General features: G+C 61.5%; 1 protein-coding gene across 3 annotated transcripts in view; it reads right to left on the reverse strand.

Moving 5' to 3' along the window:
* OLFM1 (olfactomedin 1) overlaps nt 1-17,345 on the reverse strand; it is a 35,649-nt gene extending 18,304 nt beyond the window's left edge. Inside the window, exons 1-2 of one of the 3 annotated variants that reach the window (XM_066255764.1) lie at nt 16,925-17,345; nt 2,457-2,606 (exon numbers count right to left, since the gene is read on the reverse strand). In XM_066255764.1, the coding sequence (XP_066111861.1) occupies nt 2,457-2,606; nt 16,925-17,020 (246 nt within the window). In that variant the 5' untranslated portion in view covers nt 17,021-17,345. Of the gene's footprint in view, nt 1-2,456; nt 2,607-4,660; nt 5,096-10,331; nt 10,438-16,924 lie in introns of those variants that run through there. The other 2 variants (XM_066255765.1, XM_066255763.1) reach the window with 2 other exon arrangements.
* Nucleotides 17,346-27,437: the final 10,092 nt, after the last annotated feature.

A 27,437-nucleotide genomic window follows, 5' to 3' on the forward strand; every position in this document is an offset into this window, starting at 1 on the left:
CCCTTCTCTCCTTCCCTGGGTGGGGCCGGGGCAGGCACACCTTTGGCTCTGAGGGAACTAACTGCTAACACGTTAGGGAACATTTCCAACGTCCCGGGCACTGGGCGGAGCCTGCCCCGCTGCTTAGCTCACCCTGGGAGCTGAACGCTCTTTCGAGTCCCTCTTTTACACACAGGAGACCAAGGCCCGGAGGAGTGAAGCCCCTTGAGCCACGATTCCAGCCGGGCCTGGCCTGGCCTCTCCCAAGCCCACACTTCCACGCTCGGGGCTTGGGGCCGTGCGCACCCTCCAAGAGCAGAGAGCCCGCGCCCCCTCTCTGCCTTCCACGCTCTGCAAGGGTCTCCGGTGGTCCTCAACCCTGACTGCCCACGTGACTCCTAGGGACTCCAGGCCAGCGGAAGCCAGAGCGTCTGAGCCTGGAACCCAGGCTCCAAGTGGACGCTGGCAGGCCGATGGCAACATGAAGCCACCGTGCAGACGTGGAACTGGACGGAACACGTCTCAGCCCCAGAGAGGGAGCACACACCCCCTGCTCAGGCCCGGTCCGCCGGGTGCGATGTCCAGCCTCGTCCCGCCCTCCCTCTGAGCCCCTCCCGCCATGAGAAGAGAGGGCACGTGACAGACAGAAGAAGACAGCCATCGCCCTCCGCTTCCTGACACGGGAGGCTCTGCGAAGGAGGCGCTCCTGCAGCAAAGGGCTTCTGCCCTCTGAAAGCGCAGCGCCCACCAGGGTACACACACAGGGCCATGAATTTCTCAGCAGGGACACCATGGCCTCCCAGCAGGCAGGAAGGGGAGCTCTCAGGCCTGCCGCCCCAGGGGTCTGAGGGGCTTTCTGTCCCCTCCCGGGAGCAGAGCAGAGCAGAGCAGAGCGGGAGGTCCTGGTCTCAGTTGCACCTGCCCCCCTCCCCCCCCCCCCGCCTTGCCCCCAGCAGGTCCCCGAGGCTCCTCCGAGTCCACCTCTCTCCTCTCCAGTTCCTGAATAATTAAAGGCTCAATTAGGCTTTGGTCTAGTTTGCTGTTAATAAATGTCTGTGGAATCCGGCGAGCGCATTTCGCTTGCATTCTTTTTCAGCGGCCAGAGAACATAGGACACTCTGTCCCTCGAAGGGGGGCAGGCTCCAGGGACAGGCCACCGCCCGGCCTCTGCCCACCGGCCCGCCCCCCACTGCCTGTGGAAACAAGGTCCCTCCCTTACCGTCCCACATGGGACCCTCTCAGACCAGGGTCCTGCGGCTGCGGGAGGCCTCGCGGCCGAGCTGGGCTTGGACGGAACAATACTGACCCGGGCCTCCTACTGGCCGCTAGCACCTTCCCGCAGGGCGGAGGCAGCACCCAGGGCAGGCCCAGGCACGGCCGTCCTCCCAGCACAGGGCCCCCCACCACCCTAAGGCTCCTCTCACGCTCCCCCACCGAGGGAACGGCTACGGCTTCACTGCTATGTGGGTGTTGGCGTGGGCCTCTGTGGGGTACGTGTGAGTGTCTGTGGTGTGTGCTTGTGCGTGAGCACCTGTGTGTGGTGTGTGTGCGGTGTGGCTGTGGTGTGGCTCTGCTTTCTCAGGCTGTGAAGGGACCCCTCTTCCTGCGGGAGGGTGAGGAGAGGAAGAGGAGGTCCCTCCCATTTCTCCGGCTTCCCTCAGTAACTCCCAGGGTACCCGGACACTCGGGCTGTCCGAGAGTCCAGGGTCCTTGGGGTGGGATATGCCAGGAACCGAGCTGGCCGTGCCACCAGGAGCCACCACCTCTGTGGCCGCCTGCCAGCTGGGCGGCTAGAACCCAGGGTGTGAGTATTTGCATGGAATGAGCCAGTCCACCCCTTTCTGGACCCAAATGGCCACTTCTTAAAAACGGGGTGAAACTCTCATCAACGTCACATGGTTCTCATGAAAATGAAGTGAGATAGTGGGCTGAAAATGTTTCCGTGAACTGCCCCGCGCTGTTCCCAGGTGGGTGACAAAGGTGACAGTGTTATCTGCTTCTGCACCAGGTGTGTATCCGTGGTGGGGGACACCTGGCCTGGCCACTGGCCAGGGACAGCCATTCAGAGGCAGGGAAAAAGTCCCCTCAGGTAAAATCCTGGTGACCGTGCATCCCCAGGTCCTAGGAAGCTGCTCGGGACAGAGCCCTGAGGCCCTGAGGCAGGTGCGCACGGGCCATCGCTGGGAGGGACAGCTGGACAGGGACGGAGGAGGGGGGGAGCTGGCCCACATGGCTTCTCAGGGGGGCCCACCGTGATGGGGAGGGGCTACTCATCCCCTCCTGGGCCACCCTTGGGGAGTCTCCATTCATTTAGTCACTCATAAATATTCTCAATGGGACGGAGTGAGGCCATGGAGCTGGGACAGAGCCTGCAGGCTAGCCACGCCTTGGTGTCGGTGTGGACACACGCATGTGCGCACGCGCACACACACACACACACACACACGCATGCACGTGCACGCCCAGCACAGACTCACCTTCTCCAGGAGCTGTCTCAGCTGTTTTGTGCGGGCATCCCGGGAACACATGGTCTGCTGAGGGGCGACCACTGTGCAGATACACCTGCCCTCGCTGTCCTGGGCAGAGCTGTACACCTGCCAGCTCTCCTCAGGGTTGGTGGGCAGCACCTGGAGGGGGGCGGGGCCAGGAGGGGCGGGGAGGGGGAGGGAGACAGAGGGGGAGGAGAGCAAGTGAGACTGGCAGGCAGGACACCAGGGAAGGCTATCCGCAGCCAACCACAGAGGGAAGGCAGAGAGAGAAGATCTGAACACCCGTTCTGACCACCAGGCAGGAAGGGGTCCCTGGGGGCAAAGAGGCCATCTCCGGTCAGGGTCCCCAAGGGTGCCAGGGGATCAAACAGGCATGACTCTCTGTTTTTGTTTTTGTTTTTTTAATTCAAGGGATTTTTAAATTCAAGGAATATTGGACTTTGGCATCTGACCAAATGGATCGGTGAGGTAGAGGGCGGGGCGACCGCAGGCCGAAGCTGGAAGGGGAAGGGGGGGTGGAGGAAGGCAGGAAGGCCTGGCCGGTGGACTCACAGTGGGCACATAATTGAGAAATGAGATCTCCTCCCCTGGAGGCAAGCAGGGGGGGCTGACGCAGCCTCAGGCTGCTCGCCTGCTACTCGACGCCGGCTCGGAGACGAAGCCCTCCCCGTCACATCATTAACAGCCAGGACCCAACAGCCCACGAGCCCGGTGCCGGCGCCGTAAAGATCCCAATGCCCTGGCGGCGGGCGAGCTTCCCGCCAGCCACCTGGCGCAGGCTGCCCCAGAAAATGCCAGGCTCCCAACTCTGCGTGGCACGAGCTGCCGCCCACGAGCCATTTGGTGGATGTCACCAGGTTTCTGGTGACACGCTGAGCAGGGGTCACACCCAATCTCCTGAGGTGTGTGCCCAGGGGCCACCAGGAAACAAGAGCTGTGAATGGCTGCTGTCACCTTGCAGCTCAGCTCAGGTGGTCCTGACAGCCAGGTGGTCCACAGGGCGGAGGCTGGACACACTCTCCCTGAGAGCAGCAGCCCCGGGTCCCCTCCTGTGGCTCCTGCCTGCTTGCCTGGTCGCCTCAGGTCACCTCCTGCTATTTTTAGCACGGGGGAGGGGGGTGTAAGCTCGGTGGGGAGCAACTAGAGTGGGGATACATTTCATTTCATTCATTTCCAACCCCAGCCGCTCAGGACCCAGAGGCGGGGTGAAGTCATTATGAAGCCGACACTGCATGCGATTCTTGACTGCAGGTGAGGCAACAGGGGTCTTAGGAGGGGGTCCCCGGGAGGCCCCCTCCCACAGCTCTGAACCTGTGACAGCAGAAAGGCAGGTGCCGGAGCCTGGTGCCCTTCACCTCTCCTTTCAGCAGACCGGGAACCCGCCTGGGGCGCACCCCTTCCTCGGGCGCGCTGCCCGCGGCTCACGGGTGGTTCCTGCTCAGCCTGGCTCCAGCCCCTCAGCCACCTTCTAAGTCAGCCCTGCCCAGGAGCGGCCGGCGCTTGCCCCCCTCCCCCAGGCCTCGAGAAGGGAGGCAGGGCGGGGGGGGGGGGGCGGGCGCGGAAGGTGAGGGGGTGAGCTCCGCAGCGAGCAGCACCCAAGGGCCTAGCCCGGGCTCCTTTACACCCTTTTCTGACGGACCTCCGGGTGGGGATGGGAGGGAATGGCGCGTCGGGACTCTGGGACGGGGCGAGGGCACCGGCACCCCGGCCCACCGGCAGGCGGCCAGGCCTGTCAAGTCCGGCTTTTGCAAAGTAGGGCGGGCTTCGTTCCGAGCCCTGGGCGGGGACCCAGCCAGACTGGGGTGAGCGGCTATGTCTCCACCCTTTACTTGCTGAGTGACCTTGGCCAAGTCGCCAAGTCCCTGCCTCAATGTCCTAACCTGATCAATGAGAGACTTGTTATTAGTTGAAGGAGGACTCCAAGCCTGAGTCCCTAAGCTGGCATCCCCCACCCTGAGAGGGAACCAGGCAAAAGCCGGGAAGCATGGCCGGGGCGGCTGGGGCTGGAGTGGCCCGGCTGGGGGCGTGGGGTGTAGGGTCACTACCGCAGCGCAGAGGAGCCGCCTCCTGAGCCCTGCCTGCGCCCTTGCTCTGCATCCATCTCCCTCGGGGCGCCTGCTCAGCCCTGGGTTGGGGGTCGGGAGGGAGCGAGGGATGGGGCCCCCGCGAAGGCGGGCGGCGGGCGCACTTACACCGGTGCTGCGGTCGAGCGTCCCGCCGCTGGCCGCCGAGAGCTTGGTGGTGTTGAGGCCCACCAGCGAGGGCAGCGTCTGGGACATCCAGTTGGTGATCATGGCCATAGTGCTCAGCACAACCCCGATTTTGAGCAGCGGCACCGACATTGCGCCTCGAGTCACCTCCTGCGCCCGCGCCGCGCCGGCGCCGGCTCCGCGCCTCGGGGCAGCCTTCAGGCGGCGGGCACCGCGGCGGGCAGGGGCGCCCGGCCGTGTCCCCGCGCCCCCTCGGCCCGCCGCCGCCCGCCCGCCGCCGCCACCCCGCGCGCCCCGGCCATGGTGCGCCGCCTCCCGCGGCCTCTGCGCGCCCCGCCGCTGTCCCGGTGCCGCCGCGCCCTCCGCGTCTCTCCGCGCCCTGCCGCCGCCGGGAAGGGCCGCCCGGCTCTGGCTCTGAGCGCCAGGCAGACTGCGCGCGGGGGCCGCGGCCGGGAGGCGGGGACACGGCCGGGCGACGGCCGACGCAATCTGCCCAGGAAATGGGTGGATTTTTCCTCTCGGCTCCGGCTCCCCGCCGCCCCCTGGCTGCTGGCTGTGAGGTCTGCAAACCTCAGTCTCCAGGAGTTGCGACGGGGTGACCAGGGAGGACAGCCCACCACTCCCTAAATCATAATAATCCGCCCGCGGCGCGGCAGCCTTAGCTGCACTGACTGGTCGTTGCCCCCTGTACCCCACCGCTGCGGTTCCCCGTCCGCAGGGCTGGGTGAGGCCCGGGGGCCCTTCAGAGACCACACTTCCCCCAGGGCCGGCTCCAGCCCAGCTGCTGGGGACCCAGTTCCCAGGTGGCTCCAAGCTCCCGGCACCAGGAGGGCGACCTCTACTTGGCCAGCTCCCAAAGCAGTCTTTCGCGGGGGTCTCCTGCCCCGCCCCAGCGCTGCGGGAAAGGAAGGGGGTGTAAACGGGAAAGGCCCTCAAGGGGGTTCCAGGCAGCCAGGTGCTTAAAGGCCTTTGGGAGGAAGGAATCCTTCTGGCCTTCGCGGTACCCACCAGCGTGGGCTCCTGGGCGCAGGTGTGAGGGGTGTGCACACAGGGAGCAGGAGCTGCGTGTTGGGTTTGGGGCTCAGGTATCCGGGCCGCAGTGGCGCTAAAGGAGCCTCACCCATGAGCAGTGTGCTGGCTGGGGGCAGGGGTGGAGCCACAGTCCGGGAGTCCAGGCAGGGGGCACCCCCGGCTGGCACCAGCCCCCAGCGCTCTGCAGCTTGAGCGAGAAGACACGTGAGTCTCCTTGGAGGCCCAGGCGGGCTGGGTCAAACACCTTCACCGAGCCTCTTTCTCCCCACTGGAGATGAAAGGCTTTTCCTCCCGACCTCCCATGAAGTGCTCCCAGCCGTCTAGGAAGGACCTCCCCGCCCCTCCCCCCACCGCCCCCTACACTCTTCTCTGCCGGGGTGAACATCTCCCTTCCCGGGAATGGAGGTCGGGAGAAAGGAGCCAGCCTTCCCCATGTCCAGCACCTCTCTGCTCCGTCTCTATTTGTCCAGGGGACTTAGGGACAGCCCTGAGCATCCTGGCCCGAGGACTGGGTGTGAGAGCGCCAGCTGAAGGGGTTTCTGTGATTTCTTTTCCTGATGGATACCCCCAGCTGCTAAGCCGCCGATTCCAACTGTTGGGGAAGGGCGCCATCTCCCGGTGGGAGCGGCTACTGCGTGCGCTGCTGAGAACCAGCCTCCAGCCTCCACAGCCCACGGGGGGCACTGGCGCTGGGGGCGGCTTGCGCCCACCACCCTCCTCCTCTCCTGCAGCCCAGATTCGGGGCTACAGGCCGCTCACACCGTTTCCCGCTGCAGAAAGGGCGGCGACCACTTCTTTTGCTGGAACCAATCCAGCCCAATCCAGCCAGCAAAACCCTCAGGCAGCGCGTCTTGGAAGCCGCAGACACTCACCACCAAGGGCAAGATGCGTGTGTGTGTGTGGGGGGTACAATGGGCTGCAGACCCCCAGACCAAATCCGAGACAGGGACACAGCACGCCAACCCACCCAGGACAGAGGCGCCACCCGTGTCACAGCAGCAGACCCCGCTGTGTTCCATGTCTAGACACCGTGCGTGAACAAAACACTTCCTCACTGCCCGGCTGAGTACGCACCGCGGAACGGTCGCTGGGTGCCCACGCTCTGGCTCTGGGCAGCCTGCGGCTGTGCCCGGCTTCTGCCACATCCTGGCTGTGAGACCCTGGCCAAGGTAACTAGCTTTCCTGTGCCTCAGTTTCCCTGGCTCTAAAATGGGTCTAACGATAATAACCTTCCCCTCTGGGGGTCGTGAGGACCGTGTTAGGGCAGAAGCGGGTGTGGCACCCTGTGAGGGCGCCAGTCCTTGTCATTCTCCCCCCCCGCCCCGTGCACGGGACCAAACATGTCCAGAGGACCCTCAGCCGGGGGACTAGCGTTCAAGCTGACAGGCAGAGCGGGGAGTCGGTGCCCCCCCGCGTCCCCTCCACCTCTCTTCAGATCTGCTTTGGGAAGAAATGCTGTGGACTTAGACATACACGTAGAGGGGGTATTGCTGGATGTGGAAATACATCCCCCCAGTGACCCCTCAGATGGGCAGGCAGAGAGGGAAAGCCCTTCTGGTCTGGCAAAACTTCTCATCTGATTTCACGCCAGTGACGTCCCACAGTGGGGACCTGAAATCTGAAGAGTGTCAACCGGGCTGGTTTCTCAGGTCTCCCTGGAGAGTCCAGGTGGTTTGCGACCACGAGGCTGAGACTTGCTCGGACGGGCGGCTGGAGGACCGGTGGGCTGCCGTCCGTCTCCCACCCTGGCCTGGTCCCCCCCCCCCCGCCACCCTCTAGGAGACAGGCCACCAGGGCCGCCACCCTCTAGGAGACAGGCCACCAGGGCCGCCACCCTCTAGGAGACAGGCCACCAGGGCCGCCACCCTCTAGGAGACAGGCCACCAGGGCCGCCACCCTCTAGGAGACAGGCCACCAGGGCTGGCTGGCCCGGAGGCCTGAGAGCAGCTACCGTGTTCCTCCTGAGCCTGCGGCCCAGCTGAGGAGCCAGTGAAGGCTTCCAAGCGTCTTCCAAGGGCCGGCTGAGAAACAGCCTTTTCACCAACGGGGCGTGGCGTGGCTCCCACTGGGCTCGTCAAATGTGGCCTGAGCCTGGGCGCTCCTCCCCCTCCCTAGGGATAAAGCTGACAGTGGGGTTGGGGGTGGGGGGAGGGGCGGCCAAAGGGTTTGAGAGCCGTGGGAGGAGGAAAAGCCGACTCACACCTTCCGGCTGCCTTCACGTCCTTGCTGTTGCGTGTTCACTACTCGTCGACGTCGACAGAGAATTGAAGGGACGGGCAGTTCCCCACCCCGTCCCCCTGGAGCGCGTGGGCCGGACGGACAGATGGGGCTGCACCCGTGCCCGCCCTGGTCGGCACCCCGGCTGCTCCCACCGGCCGGGCAGTTCGAGGGAAGTCACTCCTCACTCATCCACGGCCGGTGTCCGCCCTCTGCGATCCCAGAGGGAGGGACGGGCTTTCCGTGCACTTGAAAGGGTCACCAAGGAGCCTCGAGAGCGGGTCTAATTCGATTTGGAAGGCGACACAGTATTTCCACACACAAACGACAGCGGCGCACGGGGGAAGGAAGGCAGGGCATGCGGATCAGAGGACCCAGGGGCTCAGCCAGCGCAAGGGCGCCTGGCCCGGCGAGGAATTTAAACCCCGGTTTGCGCACGGCTCCCCTTGACGCGGGGCTCCTGGCTTGCAGCCCCGAGCGAACCACCCCGGCCCGGGACCGGGCCGCGCGGGTCCTGCGTGCACCCAGACGCCCTCCGTCAACCACGCGACGTCCCTTCACCCTTACAGCCGCCGCGGGAGGGGGTTCATGGCCGGCTCCCCTCCTCTGGGGAGGGCTCAGATGACCAGACCCGTCCAAGACCGCAGGGCGTGAGCCCGCTATTCTCAGGGCCGAGCTCTAACGCGCGGCCCCTCTCCGCCCTTCGGACGCCAGGCTGGCGTCTCCGTCACCTCAGCTGCTGTAACACAACGTCGCTGGCGAGCGGCTCATGAACAACAGAGATGGACGGCTACCTTTCTGGAGGCCGGAAGGCCACGGCCAGAATGCCAGCACGGTCACCGGGGTTCACTGTCCTCACATGGTGGGGGGCGGGGTCACCCAGGTTCACTGTCCTCACGTGGTGGGGGACGGAGGGAGTTCCTAGAGCCCCTCCCCACCCTCCTAAAGCACTGATCCCATTTAGACGGCCAGACACTCCCAAAGGCCCCACCTCTAACGCGACCATCTTTGGGGGTTAGGATTTCAACATATGAATCTGGGGGAGGGGGGGAAGAGGGCGCACAAACAATTCACACCCCAGCACACGGCCACTGTGAACCCCCAGGGCGGCGTGTGATCCGCCGCACGGCCGCAGACGCCCCATCGCCTGCACGATTCCACGGCGCAGGGCACCCACCGGACACGTTTTTGCTGGAACAATCCTAAGCCCTCGTGGGAAGTCTGTGAGTGCCTCCCGACCCTGTGCCCGGCCGTCACGCACGATCCCGCCTCAGGCCTGCGGTGCCAGGCCACCTGACAGGGAGCCCCGGGCTGGCCAGGTCTCCGTCCTCCACGCCAGCCCGTTCTAGCCTTGACCTTGGGGGGCTCTGCACACAAACGCAACCGCTCGCCGGCAAACAGGAGCAGCAGCCTCCACCGCCCCCGTTTCACGGCTCTCCAAATGAGCGCTGACGTTACGTAACCGCGTGGGAGCACCCGCCGCCTGGGACTGGCACGCGTGGGGGGGTGGCGTGGGGGGGTGGCGGAGCACGACCCACCGAAGCCCCTCGGGGCCGCCCAGCCCTGCGACACCCCCCCCCGTGCCTCCAGGCCGCGGACGGAAAACTGAGGTTCACCGGGGATCTGCTCGGGTCCAGCCAGCCCCTCCCTCCCGCTCCTCGGCAAAGCGGCATCACCAAAGGACAAAGTGTGGATGCTCTTTCCCCGTTTAAAAAAAAAATGTGTATGTTTTCCTCAAACTATTTGCACACAGTGGGGTGGAAGGGGGAGCAGGGAGAGGGAGAGAAAGAAGGAGGGAAGAGATGGAGGAGGAGAAAGACAGGAGAGAGAGGGCAAGGAAGGGCCACGGGCAGCTGCTCTGTGTCCCTCCACCCCGTGGTGGCCCTTTGCAAGGGCTGTGTCCCTGGGGAAGCTGGTTCCCGGAGCAGGGAGAGGCCTGGTCCCCAGCCGGAGCTGGGAAGCTGGGGAGAAGCACACAGGTGTCCTGGACCCTGTCTCCCAGCGGCCACGGAGGACCCCCCAAGCGTCCTTCCACGACCCAGCGGTCTCCCTCATCCCGCCCCCTCTGCGGCCCCTGGCTCTCTACAAGGGGTGGGCTTAGGTAGGGAGGGCCTGACGGTTCCCCACGCCCCCCAGGAAGAGGATTTTCCTCCTGGCCCATCGCCAGGCACCTCGCAGGGCCTCCCTCCCCAACACGATGACAGCCAGGGGACGCTGAGGGGACAGCTGCCATCGTGTCTGAGCAAGGAAGCCTTCAGAGCCAGGTGCGTCCCTGCCAAGTCCCTGTTCTGCTGGTGACCGGAGGGGGCACGGAGGGGCGGAGGTTGTGGGCAGCCCCTCCCTCCCAGGCTGGCTCCCATCCCCTCCTTGGCCCCTCCAGAAAGTTCCACGCTGCCTGCATCACCGCTGCCTCGGGCTGGCCCACGTCCAGACTGGGAGGCCACAGGTCTTCATTCTCTGGGTGGCCCAGAAGAAACAGGTCCCACTCTGGGAGGGACTGTGAAGAGCACGCACGAACTAATTCCTTAATTCTGCAAGCCCGCTGTCCTCTGGGCTGACTCTTGGGGGGGGGCACCCCGGGGACCCCTCCCCCTCCCCACCCACGTGACTGTTTCTCCTTCCCAGGTAGGGGAACTCGCCACAACTGGCTAGGAAGCACAGTCTGCTTTCTATGAATAAGTAACTGACCTTGACATGAATAATTGATCTTGGACATGAATTAGAGGCGTCGTCGTTCTAAAAGCATCTAAGAGTCAACGCTGGGGTCCAGCCGGAGAAGCAGGAAACACCTGGACGCAGCACTCGTCCAGAGCAGAGGACTTCGGTGTCCCCCACCCCCGGAGTCCCTCCCCCCCCCCCGGAGGTCACACCCACCAGGATGCCATGCCTGCTGAGCGGGGCTTGGCCCCACAGTCTCAGCCACCTCCACCCAAAGGCTGTCACCTCCCTCTCTGGAGAAACCTCCCATCTTGAAACTTAACCAGCGACACTCACAGACGCCTTCTTTCCCCCGAATGCCACCACGTCAAAAAGACTGGCGGCCGCGAAAGGGAGCGTGCAGGTGGTTGGCGGGGCAAGGGGCACGGGGTCTCCGTTCTCTGGGCGTCTGAGAGCACCGCTGTGTACAAACAGCCGGCTCTGCCGAGTCTTTGGGTCCCGACTCACCGCCAGCAGGCACCCTGGGGTGTTCGGTAAGGTGTCTGTCATGTTTCTAAACACACCCCTGCTCTTTCTTTTGTCCTCAGACACCCAAAGCATCCCTTGAAGTGAGTGGGGGTCACTTTCTTTCCGACCCCCGCGAGAGCCCCTTTGCCCACTCAAGGGATGTCTGCGTGAGGTCCGAGGTGCGGTGGGGGGTTCTGTGCGCTCCCTGAACGCGCTGGGTGGGGCGGAGCTGCATCCAGTGAGCGTCTCCAAGGTGACGCCCTCCCCTGCAGGGCGGGCTGTGGACAAAGGCTGGGGGCGGGGTGCTCGGCCCCCTTCCGCCTCTCACCAGGACACTTCATCCAGTCCAGACCCTACTTACTCTCTTACGGAACACCTGCCAGATTTTAACGTCCCTGAATTGTACACAGCAGCGTAAGGTCCAAATTCCCATCGCCCAGATCGGAGAGAGCAGAGCACGCATCTTTTACACACTGCTGGAGAGCGAAGGGGCCCCCCACGGTCACCGGAGCACCTGTCCTGAGACTGAGCCTGGCGACAAAAGGAGAAGGAGGGTGAGACCACCTTAGCGAGAAGACCTTCCCCGCCTGGAGCCACGAACCAAGTACAACTGGGCCCTGTCCTTCCTTACTTCTCAGACCTCAGTTGTCCCTCAGAGGGGACGGGGCTTGTCCTTGGTGGCGGGAAGGAACCACCCCGTTCTGACCCCCGCCGAGCACTCCCCTCTGTGCCACGCCTACGGAACGCCAAGTTTCCAGGTTGGCAGCCGGTGAGCATTTGGCCACACAGCTAGAGAGACGCAGCACCTGGCTCTCAAAGGCACCTGTGCAGAGGTCGCCGTGACAACGCCAGGCCCCTCCCTCCTCTCTCCTGGCTCTCAGCTGTGCCGGGCGGTTCTGTCCATTTCTCATTTTTCCGTTCTTTCTTAACAAAAGAACGTGAACTGGAGTGTTGCGGCTTTCAGACAGAGCCGAGACTGTGCCTGGGGTCTGCCACCGACCTCTGGGGTCACGAGACAGCTTCCTTTACCTCCCGAAGCCTCGGTGCCCTCACTGGGGACCGTGACACAGGGTCGTGGGGACTGTCACGACACGACTCAAGGGAGGAGCTCCAGGCAGGGAGGTGGATGTGCTGGGACACACACACACACAATACTGTGTTCCTCGTTCCTGGTTTTCGTCCCCCGCGCCTGGGCTCCTGGCCAGTTTCTTATGCGTGTCATGCGTTCAATCCAAGAGGTACCACTCCCCTTGGCACTTTGCCCTCCGCTGGCCACGCCCACCCACGTGGGAGACGCCCGTGGCGGCTGCTGGCTGCTGAGCGTGAGGGCCACCCACGCACGGGGGCGGAGGCGGGGCGGGGGGCGCAGGGCGACTCTCAGAGCCGAGAACCGGCTCCTTCCTGTTAGCCGCATGCCAGACACGCGGCCACGTATCTAATTCCGTTTAGCTGGTAATTAGTTTTGTATCCTTTTTACACGGTGATGTTAATACTGATTACAGGGCCTGATAACTTTAGTAATAAATACCACCCCAGGCAGAAAATTACCTTTCTTTGTGTTAGGGAAGGGCCCGAGTCAGTGGGGTCGGAAGCGAATTGCTTTCGGAGAGAAGGAGGAGCAGCGGCGGCCTGATGTTGGGGGATTTGCGGTTCACGCGGGGCACACGCCTGTCCCGCCGCGGCCGCTGCTGCCTGCGTGGCCGGGGCCAGCCTCCCCCCCCACCCCCCCACCCCCGTGGCCAGCCGAGCAGAAGCAGACCTAGTTCCACGTGTTCCGAACAAACTGGTTCAGGAAAAGACACCCATTCCCACTCAGGTCCAGGGCAGATGTGGGCCCAGGAGCCAGGGGCAGGTGGGCAGGAAGTCAGCGGGCACGTGGGATGCTGAGGGGCTGGCTCCATGCCAGCTCCCCTGAGGCCCCTGCCCTGTCCATCCTGCCCGAGGGGAGCCCAGCACCCCGGGGTCGGGTCACCTCCCTACACAGGTGCCTGGACAGGCAAACAGCGAATCACACTCGGAGTCTGAGCACACAGCAGCGGTCAGCCCATAAAGCCTGCAGACACACACACACACAGCGACCACAGCTGGCCCTCAGGGGTGCTCTGTGCTCGGCAGCTGGGGTCCCTAAGGGAGTCTGGGTGTCATGTCATGAAAGAAAAGAAATAAATAAGGCCACGCCCGGCCTGCGGCTAGCCCGGCTGGTGAGAAGGGCTCTGCTTCACTCGTAAGGTGGGCGTCCTCGACACCCCTTCACAGAGCCCGCCTCAGGCTGAGTCTCCGGGGCCCGCCCCCTCTGCGCCCCCTGCTCATGCTGGCCCGGCGGCAGACATGTCCCCCAGCCCTGTGCAGCTCTCTTCAGCCCCCAAGCAGAGCTCCCTCCGCTGCCTCCGCTCAGACCCCAGTGGGTCCAGACTCTCTCGTGTCCTCTTAAAACAATCATCATGGCGGGGTCTTCCGTCCCCCAGACAGAACGCGTCGGCCCAGATGCCAGCTGGCGGGGCCCGGACTCGCTGGGCGTGGCGAGCCCAGGGTTGACCATGCTAAGCCTGACCAGTTGGCTTCCGTCTGAGCACAGTGTGTGGAAGGAGGGAGGAGGGGGCCGCTGGACGGGCAGGGCTGGGGCTCGCACGCAGCAGCAGGCAGACTTCCTCGGAACCGGCCTGTGCCATCCTGCTGTTCCCAGAAGGAGGAAGTTCGGGCGGAGAGGTCAAGAGCACGATCTCAAGGTCACCGGACGGCCGCCTGGTGGGACTGGGTTCAAGGTCGTGGTGACAGAGCTTCCCAGCCCTTCCTGGCAGCCATCACTTAAGAGGGGACACGTTCCCATCTGAACGGCAGTGCAGGTGGGCCGGCAGGAACTCAGGGAGCCCCGGCCACCGCCTGGTCCTCCCCACCTCCACCCCCCAGGACAGAGAGGCCAACCCCTCCCCCCCTGGCTGGGGGACTCCCAGAGCAGTTCCTTCTCGAGGACCGTGAGACGCCAGCCCCTGTGCTGAAAACCACAGAACAAGATTGAGGGAAATGTCTTTCTGCCCGAGGCTAAAGTTCACCCGGGCCCACAAGCCTGGTCCCTCGTAGGCCATCGGTCAGGGCTTGGCACTTGATTGAGCGGCCCATTGTAAGTGGGCTGTCGGAAGAACAGATGGCCAGCCATGTGCTCTGCTCCCCCCCCCCATGGGCTGGCTCCCCTCCCACCCCCCGCCCTCCCGTCTGCCCACGTCCTTCCAGCAGCATTAAAACGTGCAGGTAACATCCGTACGTTCACCAACTGCCCCCGTGGCTGTGCGGGCTGGTCCCTGCCCGGCAGCCCTGGGACCGCGTGTGTCCCTCAGCAGGGCCCTCGGAGTGAGGAATGGCTGCAGGAGAGGGAGAGGGTGGAGGGGAGGCAGAAAGCACCCAGAGCCCAGCCACCTCCGATGCCCCCTCACCCTCTCCTGGAGCCCAGGGGTGTCGTGCCCATGTACAGTGCTGACGCGTGTTGCTGAAGGTGCCCCCACACGGGGCTCCCTAGGGTCTCAAACCACTTTGGGGTCAGGAGAGCAAGATTCCTGGGCACGGACATTCCTAGGTAGCTCTCTGATTCAAAGCCTCCGTGCCCTGCACTGACATCCACTCCCAGGCCCTAGAGGTCCCTGTTCCAGGCGAGAGGAGCCTGGCCCCCCTGACATGCCCCCCCACCCTCCCTCCTGCCCCCCCGCTCCTCCCCCCCCTCGGCCCCCGCCTCCGGCTGGAACAGTGCAGCTGGGGCCTCAGAGCCGCTCTCTGACCCTTTCTTGGACTTGAAATGTCAGCAGTGACTTCACCCAGTTGAGCCTTTGCTCTAAAATCCCACCCCAGTCAGGGATAAGGAGCCTTGGACGAAGATTCCCAAGGCAGAAGCTCAGAGGCAGGCCCAGGGAGCTGGGGCCACCGTTGCGGCGGGAGCTGCCTCCTGGCTGCCTGTGCTAGGGACACAGTCCCCGGAGAGATGCCACCGCTCAGGGTTGGAAAGAGGAACCTCAGGAAGAAATCAGCACTTCTTTTCCTGGTCCTGGGGGGCAGGGTGTGTGTGTGGGGGGGGTGAGGAGCTGGGAGCTGCCCAGGGTCCTGAAGGGCGGCCAGGATGTCGGTGGGGGTGTGTGTGAGGGGACAGGATTTAGATAGCCAGCACCCTTCGCGTGGACATGGAGGGGCAAACACTCACTATGGAGACAAAGCTTCCAACTGAAGTTGAGCCAAAAGTTTCCCCCAAGAACAGGGGATCTCTCAAAAGACACAAGGAGGGAAAGTGATGGAGGGACACGTTCTTGGGTCCAGGAATGAAGACTCGGGGTCTCCGGACGTGAGAAGGCCCGTCCGGAAGGCTTAGAGCATCCTCGGGGCGGCTACTACTCCCGGGGCCACCCAGGGCCAGCCATCTCGTCCCCGAGATGTCTAAATAAGGCACACGCCTGCGTGTGCTCCTGTCTGCGAGGTGAGTGCTTGCGTGTGTGTGTGTGTGTGTGTGTGTGAGCTCACGTGCACACGTGCCCCTGTCCACAGTCCACAGTGCCCACCCCCACCCCGGCCACCAGGCCGTCCCCGCTGCCAGGAGACTTCTTTCTGATGCCAGGGCTGAACCTCTCCAGGGGACCGGGCCGCTTGTCTGGGGCCTCTGAGGGTCAGAGGGTCAACCAAGCCCTCCAGTGCTGGGGTTGAGGCCGCACTCCCCGACCAGAACCGGGGAGCAGCAGGCACGGGCTTCAGGCAGCCCCGGGGAGCTGTTCCAGAGCCTTCTCTCCTGCGATCCACCTCTGACCCTCTCCTCGCTCTTTTGTTTTCTCTTTTGTTCTAAGAGAAAGGGAGGGAGAGAGGGAGGGAGGGACGGGGCGCTGGGGCTTGGGGTGACGGTCCCTGCTACTCAGCCACCTCTCGGACTTGCCGGTCCAGAGGGCTGGCATCTCAGCTCAGAGAGTGGCACCGTGGCACCATCCAAAGGGCATTTTAATGTCACTGCTGAGCAGCCTGGCTCCTGAAGCTAGCGGGCTCTTCCCAGCACCCTGGTGCCAAAGCGGCACTGCCAGCCCAGGGCTCCCAGACAACCCTCGTCCTCCTCCTTCTCCTCCTCCCAGACCTACAGCTCCAAAATGCATTTTTAAAATGGAGAACACCAGCCAGAGGCAGGCTCTCTGTTGATACATTGTTCAGGGGGATGCCAAGCCCACTTGAAACGCCCAGCGGTCCCACACACGCACACGGCCGCTTGCCACTCACACACTTCATGCCGAGCATGTGGCCACAACCCCCCAAGCCCTCCACACTGAGCCTACCAAGCACCCCAGCCCTGCGCACACCACCTGCCCTTCCCGGGTCTGGGCTCCGAGGCACAATTACCAGGCGGCTTGGGGAGCCCCAAGGGCAGCCTGTAACCAAAGGCGGGGATGCTCTCTGGAGGGCCATTGTGAGGCGGTGGGGGACTTAGGTCAGATCTACCCCTGAAAATGCCCAGGGCTTGGGCATCCTGCTTTGCCTCCCCTCAGACAACAATAGCAGGCAAATGACCCCCTTGTGCTGGCCTTCCAACTTCTCAGCAGGGAGTGGGGGATACCCCCCCCACTGTGCAGCCCAGCTGGGCCAGGGCTGGGGGGTCCTGGGTAGCTCAGCACCAGCTCAGTCAGTCTGCACTCCCCCCTCCATCCCAAGTGCGGCGGGCACTCTGACGTCCTCCCCAAGCGCGGGGAAAGGGGGCGGCGGGAGGGGGGGGAAGGGGGCCCCATGCAGCGCGGAGCTGCTCCCCGACTTTGCCGGGTTCCCCGGGGGCCAGGCGGGGCGCCTCGCGCGCGCAGGGAGGAAAATGGCGATGGATGCACGTACTTGAGTGAGTTCGGTGCCCATCAGGATGAGGAAGAGGAGGCTCAGGAGCTTCCGGCCCGGTTGCATGTCTCGCTGCCACCTCCAACGTCCTGGCATGCAGGAGCCTGGTGCTCGCCGAAGGCGGCTGCGTGGACGCGGACGCGCTCCCGGCTCTGCTGGCTCCGCGGCGGCGCCTGGCCGTGTCCCCGCGCCTTCAGCACCCGGAGCAGGCGGCGCGCGGGTTCTGCTGCGCGGAGCGTCCGCTCTGCATATTGATCGGTCCCGGCTCCACGGTCCCGGGCGGGGCGAGGCGGGGCGGGGCGGGCGGCTCCTCCAGCCCCTCCTCCGGCGCCCGGCTCGGAGGCGCGGCTCAGCGCCCGGTGCCAAAAGTTTGCTGGGAAGGGGCGGGGGAGGGTGGCGCAGAGAGAGACCCGCGCGCCACGCTCGCGCGCGGGAGCGGGGAGGGAGGCGGCAGCCGCCGGGGAAGCAGGCTGGGACAGGATGTGACATCAAAAAGGCGGGGGAATTTAACTCGGAAAGAAACTCCATCCTGATGGGGCCGCGGCTGCCGGGGGCGCGCGGGGGAGGGGAGGCGGGCCTGGAGCTGTCCACAGTCCACTGGGACCTGGGCTCGGGACGCAAAGGCGGGCAGCGCTGGGGACCGGGCCCTCTGGCTGCAAGGAGTGGACCGCAGAGCGCGGAGGGGAGGGGCAAATGGCAGCTGGGGTGCTGCTGGTCGGGGTTGGGAGGGTTGGCATCTCCTGGAGGGAGGGGTAGAAAAGCAGAGCATACCTGCAGGGATGCCCTTTAGGAGAAAACGGATGCACTGACCCCAGAAGGGTGGTCTGGGACTCGGATGGGGGATGGGGCAGAGCTGGAAGGCAGGTCATCAGCCCAGACAGACCTTTTCCCTGCCTCGCTGCGGTGGGAGGTGGGAGCGGAGCAGGCATTGCAAACTGGGGCTTCTGTCCCGTTCAGGGTCTGTTTTGTGTTCCTGCCCGGTCCGTGTCCATGTGGCGTGGGCATGCACGGGCATGTAGGGGCCCCCGTGGGTCTGCTTTGGGCTGTATGCACACGTATGTTTGGATGAAACAGGGCATGCAGCTCTGCCTCCCCAGGAAGCCTTATCGGCAGCGGGGACCTAGGAGAGCAGTCCGGCCAGAGCTGGGGGCTTCTAGAACCCCTGAGCCCTGCCCACCCTCTCACCCCACCCCACTCCAGCCCCGGGGCCTAGAGATCACCCTCCAGCTGTGGAGACAGGTTCCCCGTCTTCCCCTTCTGTCTGTGTCACCCTACGCTGTCCTTCAGATGGGACTCCCAGCCCAAGATCCAAGTCTTCCATCCCGGGAGCTTGTCCTAGGGGACCACGCTTTCCATTTAAGTTCTTCGTGCTGGGAGAGAAATCCCCCAGCCAATTTTGTTTTCTGAGAAGATAAGGTGGTGATAGGTGTGTAGAAGCATCTCTCTCTCTCTCTCTCTCTCTCTCTCTCCTCTGTCCCATTGTTTAATGTCGAGTCTTTGGAAAACAAACTGTATAAAGAAATATCCGACAGCTAGAGGCTCCGGACCAAATAGCCACAGGATGCCCAGCGGTGAGGATGATGTGGTGGTCCAACCGTCCCTGGGGGCGGGGCAGGTCCCTGGGGGCGGGGCGGGGGACTCATGCTGGCCACCCAGGGATCTCCAGAGTAAGGAAGAAATGCCAACTCCAGCTTTGTCCCTGTGCCACCTGACCCTGGAGGAGGCCACTCTGGGCATTGGGCGAGAGAGCTGGGCATGGGGACTTTGAGAGAGCAGGGCTGTGGGGGGGTCTGCCATGCTTTCTGTCTGCGGGCTCTGCAGTGGGGGGCTCTGTCATCTGAGCGTGGAGGGAAGGGCTCCAACCAGGGGCAGGTACAGGGGAGCCAGGGGCGCTGGGCTTCAAATCGCTTGTTTACCTGAAACCACGGCAGGTGTCCCGCCTGGGGGTGCCTCCCGAGACGGAGAGACAAGGTCCACGTCCACCGTCCACAGTCGAGTCAGACGGGGTTCTATCCCCTCCGCCCCCCGCCCACTCCGTTCTCAGCTTGACCCCGTCGGCCGCGTCCTGGTCAGAAAGAGGGACGACTGCGTGGCCCTTCCCTCTGGCCTCCCTCTGCCGTCTCTGCAGTTTTAGTGCTTTATGTAGCGTCCTCCTCGTCGGGTTTGTAACCTCCGCACTTGCTCTTGCAGCCCGCCCCGCCCTGCCCCGCCCCCTGGTCACTGGTCCTAGCTGGTCAGCCAGCAGGCTCCCTGGGGCTCTCTGCTTCCAGTCACCCCTTTGGGTTGTCTGAAGTCTGGGCACAAGGCGGCCACAGCCAGGGACACGGCCTCGCCTCCCTGCTGACCGGTTCAGATTCTTGTCTCCCTTCTTCGTTGCCGGCTTCCCCCTCTGAGAAACCACGGGGCGCCCAGAGGGGCGGCTCCACGTAGAGGTGGGCACGGCGGGCCCAGGTCCGAGAGTTCTGCCCCTCAGACCAGCCCGGAGCCCCTGAGCTGTGCCAGGACGCGGCCCAGTGGGTGCAGCGCCGTTGGGCACGGCTCTGCTCGTCAGCTGGTACAGCAGGTGCCGGGGCGCCTCCGCCCACCCCCTCTCCTGCTGTCTGCCTTCTGCCTGGAACTCGGGCCGGGGCGACAGGAAGGGGCCTCGTCCCTGCTGCGCCTCGGGAAGCCGCGATCGATAGACTTCGTGCTCCTTTAAGTCGGGCCTCCTTCCCCTGCCAGCCTCATTATAATGTGACAGAGCGGTTGCCAAGGCAACGGCACTAACTCTCCTCTCTGCTCTGCAAATTTCCTAGCCAATGGGGCGGAACCCAGGTGAGGTGTCCGGCTTGGTCTGTCCTCGCTGCTGCAGGCCGCCTGGCCTCACTGTCCTCCTTTGTGTGTTGAGCCCGACGCCCCACGGAGTCTCAGCCCGGCCTGGCCCGGCCTCCTCCGCCTCCCGGGCCCCATGGTCCTTGTTAGACTGAGGCTCGTGAGCTGAGGACTGACTGTGTGATAGGCTGAGCCAGACACACAGTCTCCTCCTTGGGGCTGCCGGCCCTGGGCCTGGTGACGGTGACAGGCCCGTCCCCAGGATGCAGTCCTGCCTTCCTCCACCCCCAGGGACTGTGGGCCCTTCTGCCCACTGGCTTCTGACCCTTTGGAAGTCCCCAGGGCAGGAGAGGGCGGCCCCTCCCCCACGGCCACCCGGTTTCCCGCCTGAACTTGGTGTCATCGTTGTGACTGTGGAGATGGCTCTCGGGACAGCGGAACCACATGCTCCCTGGCCATGCCCAGCCTAACTGTGTGCCGCCTGTGCTAGGGGGCTGGCCGGCCCCCTCACAGGACACCCAGGACCTGACGGGACTCTCCGGCAGCTGCTTGCCCAGACGCCGGCCGCCCCGAGACCCGTCTGTGGGCTCCGTCTGGCCCTCTCCCCGCCCCTGCAGGCAGCCTCCCCACTCCTGCCGTCCTGGGGTTCCAGGAGCCGTCCCCGTGGCGGCTCCACTCTCTTCTCAGCTCTTGTGTCTGTCGGAGGTGATAGGAATTCATGCGTCCAGTTTTCCTCTGTCCCCACCAGAGCTCCCTGAGGGCGAAGGAAATAACGCCCAGCCCTGAGTACCTGGGACTGAACCCGCGTCCCGTGGCTGCTGGAACGGAGGACTCCAGACAGCGGGGATGGGGGGGGGGCTCCAACAACAGACAGGTGTTCCCCCCCAGCTCCGGAGGGGTTGGCCATGTCCCCCCTCTCTGCCTTCCCCCCAGCTCCGGAGGGGTTGGCCATGTCCCCCCTCTCTGCCTCCCCCCCTGCCCCGGAGGCTCCTGGGAGGGTCCTTCTCACCTGCCTGTTTCCGGTTCGTGGGCTGCCCGCGTCTCTTGGCTTGTGGCCACATCCCACCCACCTTCCAGGCTTCCGTCCGTGGACTCTGCTCTGTGCTCCCACCACCTCGTCTGAGTGTCACATGTCCTCTGGCTCTTCCCATAAGGACACTTGGGGTGACATTTACTTAGGGCCACCGGGGTCATCAGGCTGGTCTCCCCCACATCCACATCCTTAACTAGAGCACATTTTGCAAAGACTCCCCCTTTTTGGTAGACAGCGTCCCCAGAGGCCAGGGCTGAGGGCGGGGACAGCTCTGGGAAAGCTGCCTGCTTAGCCTTCAGCGGGAACAGAAGATCAACAGGCAAAGGAAGGGACCGGGGATAAACTGGCGGTGGGAAGGGCTGCACGCCGGGAAACTGGGTGCAGGGTTCTGAGGGCATGGGGGACGGTGGCCGGGCAGGTAGGTCCTCTGAGGAGCCCACGAAGGGGGAGCATCCCCCAGCGGCCTGGGTGCGGGTGAGACAGTGACTCTCGGGGACACAGAAGCTGGTGCGGGCAGAGAGCGTGGGAGTGGAGGTCGGACAGCCCCGGCCAGAGCCCGTGGGACAGGACGGTGCCAGCCTCAGAAAGACCTTTAAATTTTGTTCTCAGGAGGAGGCGGCCAGCAGGGTTCCAGGAGGGAGGTGTCAGGGTCTGATTTGCATTTGGGGACCTCCATGTCCCTGTGGAGAGAGGAGTGAGGGGTGGAGAGTCGGACTGGGGACTCGGAGGCTGTTGTCCTGGATGGCAGATAGGGGCGCACCAGTGACCACAGGGCTGGACTGGGGGCTGGGAGCCAATGAAGTGTTTCATTCTGCAAAAGAGAGAGAGAGAGAGAGAGAGAGAGAGCACGGACAGGGCACGCTGGTGGCTGGGTGTGGCGGCTGGGGACCAGGGATAGTCTAGAACACGGGTCCCCAAACTACGGCCCACGGGCCGCATGCAGCCCCCTGAGGCCATTTATCCGGCCCCCGCCACATTTCTGGAAGGGACACCTCTTTCATTGGTGGTCAGTGAGAGGAGCATAGTTCCCATTGAAATACTGGTCAGTTTGTTGATTTAAATTTACTTGTTCTTTATTTTAAATATTGTATTTGTTCCCATTTTGTTTTTTTACTTTAAAATAAGATATGTGCAGTGTGCATAGGGATTTGTTCATAGTTTTGTGTTTTTTTTTATAGTCCAGCCTTCCAACGGTCTGAGGGACAGTGAACTGGCCCCCTGTCCAAAAAGTTTGGGGACCCCTGGTCTAGAAGCATTGGTGTGGGACTCCGAATGGGCAATGGCTTCCAGTGAAGAGAAGGAGAAGGGGTTGGGGGGTCAGGAGCACCGTGTGGGGCGTGCTAGGAGGGAGGAACCTGGGGGGAGGTGCTGAGTAGCAGGCTGGTGGACCACCCACAGTCCAGGGGCAGGACGACAGATGGGGACGGACTGCACCGGCGCTGAGGCACGGGGCACAGCACCCACCCCTGCTGCAGGGGGGTCCTGACTCAGTGCTCCCCGAGTTGGGCTGACAGCCGGCCCCCGGTCCCGAGGCTGGTCCCGTGGGGGCCGAGCTGAGATGCCGCTGGTCCCTGAGCGCCTGTTCTTGCTCTAGCATGTTGCCTTGCTGCGGCATCAGGATGGGCGTCTACCTTGGGTCCCCCCTGGGGCTGGGGACCGGCTTTCTGAGTGCCACCTTGGCACCGCGAGCCATCCTGGGCACAAACAGACGGTCAGGGAGCTGTCACCGCACAGCTGACCTGGGCCAGGACCTGGGCCAAGCTCTGGGCAGGCGTTGCTTCATTTGATAGACGGGGAAACCGAGGTAGCCATGAGGGGAGTCGCCGTCTCGGAGATGCGGAGCCTGGCGTGGCAGAGGCTTCCTCAAAGCCAGGACCTCAGGGTCAGAGGCGGGCTCTCCGCTGCCCGTGGCCCTCTCTGCCCCTGCCGCCTCCTCCAGGCCACCCCTGCTCAGCCCGGCTGGTCCACCTGCAGTCTGCAGAGATGGCACAGGGGCCGGCCGGGGCCGCCCCTGCCCACTGCCTGTCCGCGGGGTACCGATGGAGAACGAAGGGGCACAGGACACCACAGGCTATTGAACGCACGGCCGAAGGGCTCTCCTTTAGGAAAAAAGCGAAAGAAAAAGACGTCCATTTCCACGCCGGCGTTTTGTCAGCAGAAACAACAACACACAATAAAAACAGAGACAGCCTGAAATTCTGGAGCAAACCTGCAACTGAGGGAGAATCTCTGAGGGCCGGCTTGGCCACCGCATGCCCGAGAACCAGGCAGGTCAGCGCTGGAGCGGTGCCTTCGGCTCTCAAAGTCCGTGTTCTGGCTGAAGAAGCCCGGGGCTGCCGCCTGGCAGGGGTGGGACTGCCTGCCACTGGGGTCACAGAGAGGCGGGCAGGGCCGGTCAGGGGCCTTCCCGGGGCTTCCGGTTCCTCCGGGGTGGATGGATCTGTGCACAGAGGTCACGGCTTGGGAGAAGGGCGGGAGAGGTGACGTCTCAGGTCCTGGCCCCCGTGGCTGCGGCACAAGGCTTTGTCTCACCTACAAACAGCGACTGACCGACTGACCGGCTGACCGGTTCGCTCCTTTCCAGACCTGTAGGCTTTCCGCTCTGGGTCGTCCTGTCTCGGTCACCAGAGCTCCCCGGGACGCGTGGAACAGCGGTGGTGAGAGCGAGGATGCTCTCTCTCTGCTCCCAAGCTGACGGGGAGACAGCGCTCCCCACACTGCAGGGCCATGTGACCTGCAGAGTTTTACATACACACCTGGTGGCTGTTCTAGTTCGGTTCTTAGCTCACTGGGAGTTTTATTCTGATGGGCTATTGAATTTTGACAATTTTTTTCCCCTCTATCGATTGCAGTAGTCACACAGGTTTTTCTCGTTATTCCGGCAATACAGGATCGATTTTCAAACGTTAAACTCTCCTACCTTGCGGACACAAACCCTGTGTGGTCGCCATGCCGTGGGCTTCCCCAAGCTGCTGACAAACACCTCATTAAGGGCTGTCTCGTCCACGATCACGGGGCATACCAGCTTGCAGTTGTTGATTTTTTTTTTCTTCTGAAGTTGGAAACGGGGAGGCAGTCAGACAGACTCACGCATGCCCTCGACTGGGATCCACCTGGCATGCCCACCAGGGGGCAATGCTCTGCTCATCTGGGGCATTGCTCCGTTGCTACCAGAGCCATTCCAGTGCCTGAGGAAGAGACCATAGAGCCATCCTCAGCGCCCAGGCCAACTTTGCTCCAGTGGAGCCTTGGCTGCGGGATGGGAAGAGAGAGATAGAGAGGAAGGAGAGGGGGAGGGGTGGAGAAGCAGATGGGCGCTTCTCCTGTGTGCCCTGGCCGGGAATCGAACCCGGGACTCCTGCACGCCAGGCCGACACTCTACCACTGAGCCAACTGGCCAGGGCCAGTTGTTGATTTTTCTTACAAGACCCTCGTCTGTTTTGGGTGTGAGGGTTAGCCTGGCCTTGTGACAGATGGTGAGGAGTTTTCCTTTCTCATCTGTCATCTGAACAGGTTTGCGTACGTTTGATTTGATAGAATTCACCGGTGAAACCAACTGGGCCTGGAGTTTTTTGGTGGTTTTTTTTGTTTTGTTTTGTTTTTTGGTAGAAAGGGTTGTTTTGATTTAAAAACTCATTTTTTAAAAAATAGCTATGAAGACAGTCAGATTTTCTCTCCCGTTGAGTGTAAATTTTGGTAGGAGGTATGTTTCAAGAACTTTGTCCTTTTAACCAAAGTTTTCAGATTTGTGAGCATAAAGTTACACATGGTATTCTCTGACCACATTTTTGCTGTTCTAGAATTTATAGGTGTGTAAGTATTTATAATATAAATATATAAAAGATATAAACTTTCTTATATATCTTTTTAAGATCTGAAATAACAACCATGTTTCATTCCTGATATAGATGATTTGTGTTTCTCTTTTTTTTTCTTGGTCAATGTAGCTAGCTGTTTCTCAACTGTTTGATCTTTTCTGCTTTTGTCTTTGTTAATTTTCTCTATTTTTTTGTTGGTTTCTTTTTTTTTTTTTTTATCTTTTCTTATTTTTATTCTTTTCTCCCTTCCACTTAATCTTCTTTGCTTTTGTTCATCTCAGTTTTTGAGGTGGAACTGTAGGTTCTTGGTTTTAAACCTTTATTCATGTCTGATATAAGCTGTGTAGAGCTATACATTGTCCTCTAAGCACTGCTTTAACTGCATCCCATCTATTGTGATAAGGTTGTGTTTTATGATCATTCAGTTTGAAATGTTTTCTAATTCCCACTGTGACATCTTTCATGAGGATGTACTATGTATTAATAGATGTGGTTGACCTCCATATGTTTGAGATTTCCTAGAAATCTTATTACTATTCATTTAAAAAAATTATTAGTAAGTGAGAGGCAGGGAAGCAGAGAGACAGAATCCCACATGCACCCTGACTGGAATCCACCCGGCAAGCCCCCTCGGGGGCAATACTCTGCCCATCTGGGCCCATTGCTCTGTTGCTCAGCAACCGAGATATTTTGGTGCCTGAGGAGAAGCCATGGAGCCATCTTCAGCACCTGGGGCCAACTTGTTTGAATGAGCCATGGCTGCAGGAGGGGAAGAGAGAGGGGGGAGCGTGGAGAAGCAGATGGGTGCTTCTCCTGTGAGCCCTGACTGGGAATCAAACTCAGGACTTCCCCACACCAAGCCCATTAATGCTCTGCCACTGAGCCAACTGGCCAGGGCTACTATTGATTTCTAATTAAATTCCACTGTGGCCAGAGAACCTATTGTGTCTGACAGCAATTCATTAAAAGTCAGTTTATTTGTTCTGTTGCTCAGACTCTGGTCCGTCTCTGTGAGCAGACCATATGCATGCAGAAAGAATGTGTGTTTTGGTTGCAGGGTTGATGCACATTGGTGATGTCAAGGTGGTGGGTCATGTCCTTCAGGTCTCGGCTATTCTTTTTTTTTTTTTTTTTTTTTTTTTTTTTGACAGAGACAGAGAGAGTCAGAGAGAGGGATAGACAGGGACAGACAGACAGGAACGGAGAGAGATGAGAAGCATCAATTTTTTATTGTGGCTCCTTAGTTGTTCATTGATTGCTTTCTCATATGTGCCTTGACTGGGGGTTACAGCAGACCGAGTGACCCCTTGCTCGAGCCAGCGACCTTGGGTCCAAGCTGGTGAGCTTTGCTCAAACCAGATGAGCCTGCGCTCAAGCTGGCAACCTCGGTGTCTCGAACCTGGGTCCTCCGCATCCCAGTCCAACACTCTATCCACTGTGCCACCGCCTGGTCAGGATCGGCTGTTCTTACTGCCATTTTCCACCAGCTCTTCTGTTAGCTGTTGGGAGAGGGTGTCAAAATATTGCACTATGATGGTGGTGTTGTTTTTCTTCCCTCAGTTGTCATGGTTGTTTCGTGAAGTTTGAGGCTCTGTTATTCAGAGGCTCACACATTGGTGACAGCTGTGCCTTCTTGACAAGTTGACCCTTTTATCTTTTTATGAAATGCCCATCCTTATCTTCAACACCCCTGACTTGGGGGTCTATCTCATCTGATATTCAGGACCTCAACTACTACACACTCTTACTGTTTCCATGTTACGTGTTTTCAGCCATTGACTTCCCGCCTGCTTTTGTCTTTGCATTTAAACTTGAGTCTTGCTTTTTTTTCTTTTTCATCGTCTTCTTTTTTGCGATCTTTTTTGATAACACTTGCTTTTTTTTTTTTCTTTTTTTGTATTTTTCTGAAGTGAGAAGCAGGGAGGCAGAGAGACATACTCCCGCATGCACCTGACTGGGATCCACCTGGCATGACCACCAGGGGGCGATGCTCTGCCCATCTGGGGCGTTGCTCTGTTGTAACCAGAGCCATTCTAGCGCCTGAGGCAGAGGCCATGGAGCCGTCCTCAGCACTCGGGCCAACTTTGCTCCAATGGAGCCTTGGCTGCGGGAAGGGAAGAGAGAGACAGAGAGGAAGGAGAGGGGGAGGAGTGGAGAAGCAGATGGACGCTTCTCCTGTGTGCCCTGGCCGGGAATCGAACCCGGGACTTCCACACACCGAGCCGATGCTCTACCACTGAGCCAACCAACCAGGGCCAGCCCTTGCCTTTAAATTGGAGGACTTATTCCCTTCATATTCGGGGTGTCGTTCAACATTTGTTTTCTGTTTTTGTTTGCTTTTTTCCCTTATGTTCTTTTGGCTCATTTGACTTTTTTTTTTTTAATTCCATTCCAATTAACTGCTTAATTTTTCAGTATAAGTCTTTGCATTGTGTTTGTTTGTTTTAGTGTTTACCAGGGATACAGTATGCATGCCCGAATGTTTCACCATCTGCCTGGGGTTACCGTTGTGCCCTTTGCCAGCTGTAGGTCCCTCCGCACCCTCCTCCTTGACGCCAACGCTATGCGATGTATGGCTTCCCGTGCATTCAGAAACCCAAACTCGCTCTACTTTTTTTGCTTTAACCAACCAAATGTGCTTTTAAAGAAATTAAGGGGGAAATGGCCGTTTTCTACTTACCTATGTGCCCGCTGCATCCATGGCTCCGTGTTTGTCCTGGGGGTCCACATGCCTGCCCAGCATCCCTCCGTCTGCGGAGGACGCTGGCAGCTGCCCTGCGCGGCTGGGTCCCGGGGGAGCTCACGCGGCTGTCCCTCGAGGGGCAGGTATGGCTGTCCCCGCCCCGCCCGA

The sequence above is a fragment of the Saccopteryx bilineata genome, chromosome 2 (assembly GCF_036850765.1).
Source record: "Saccopteryx bilineata isolate mSacBil1 chromosome 2, mSacBil1_pri_phased_curated, whole genome shotgun sequence".
Taxonomy (NCBI): Eukaryota; Metazoa; Chordata; class Mammalia; order Chiroptera; family Emballonuridae; genus Saccopteryx; species Saccopteryx bilineata.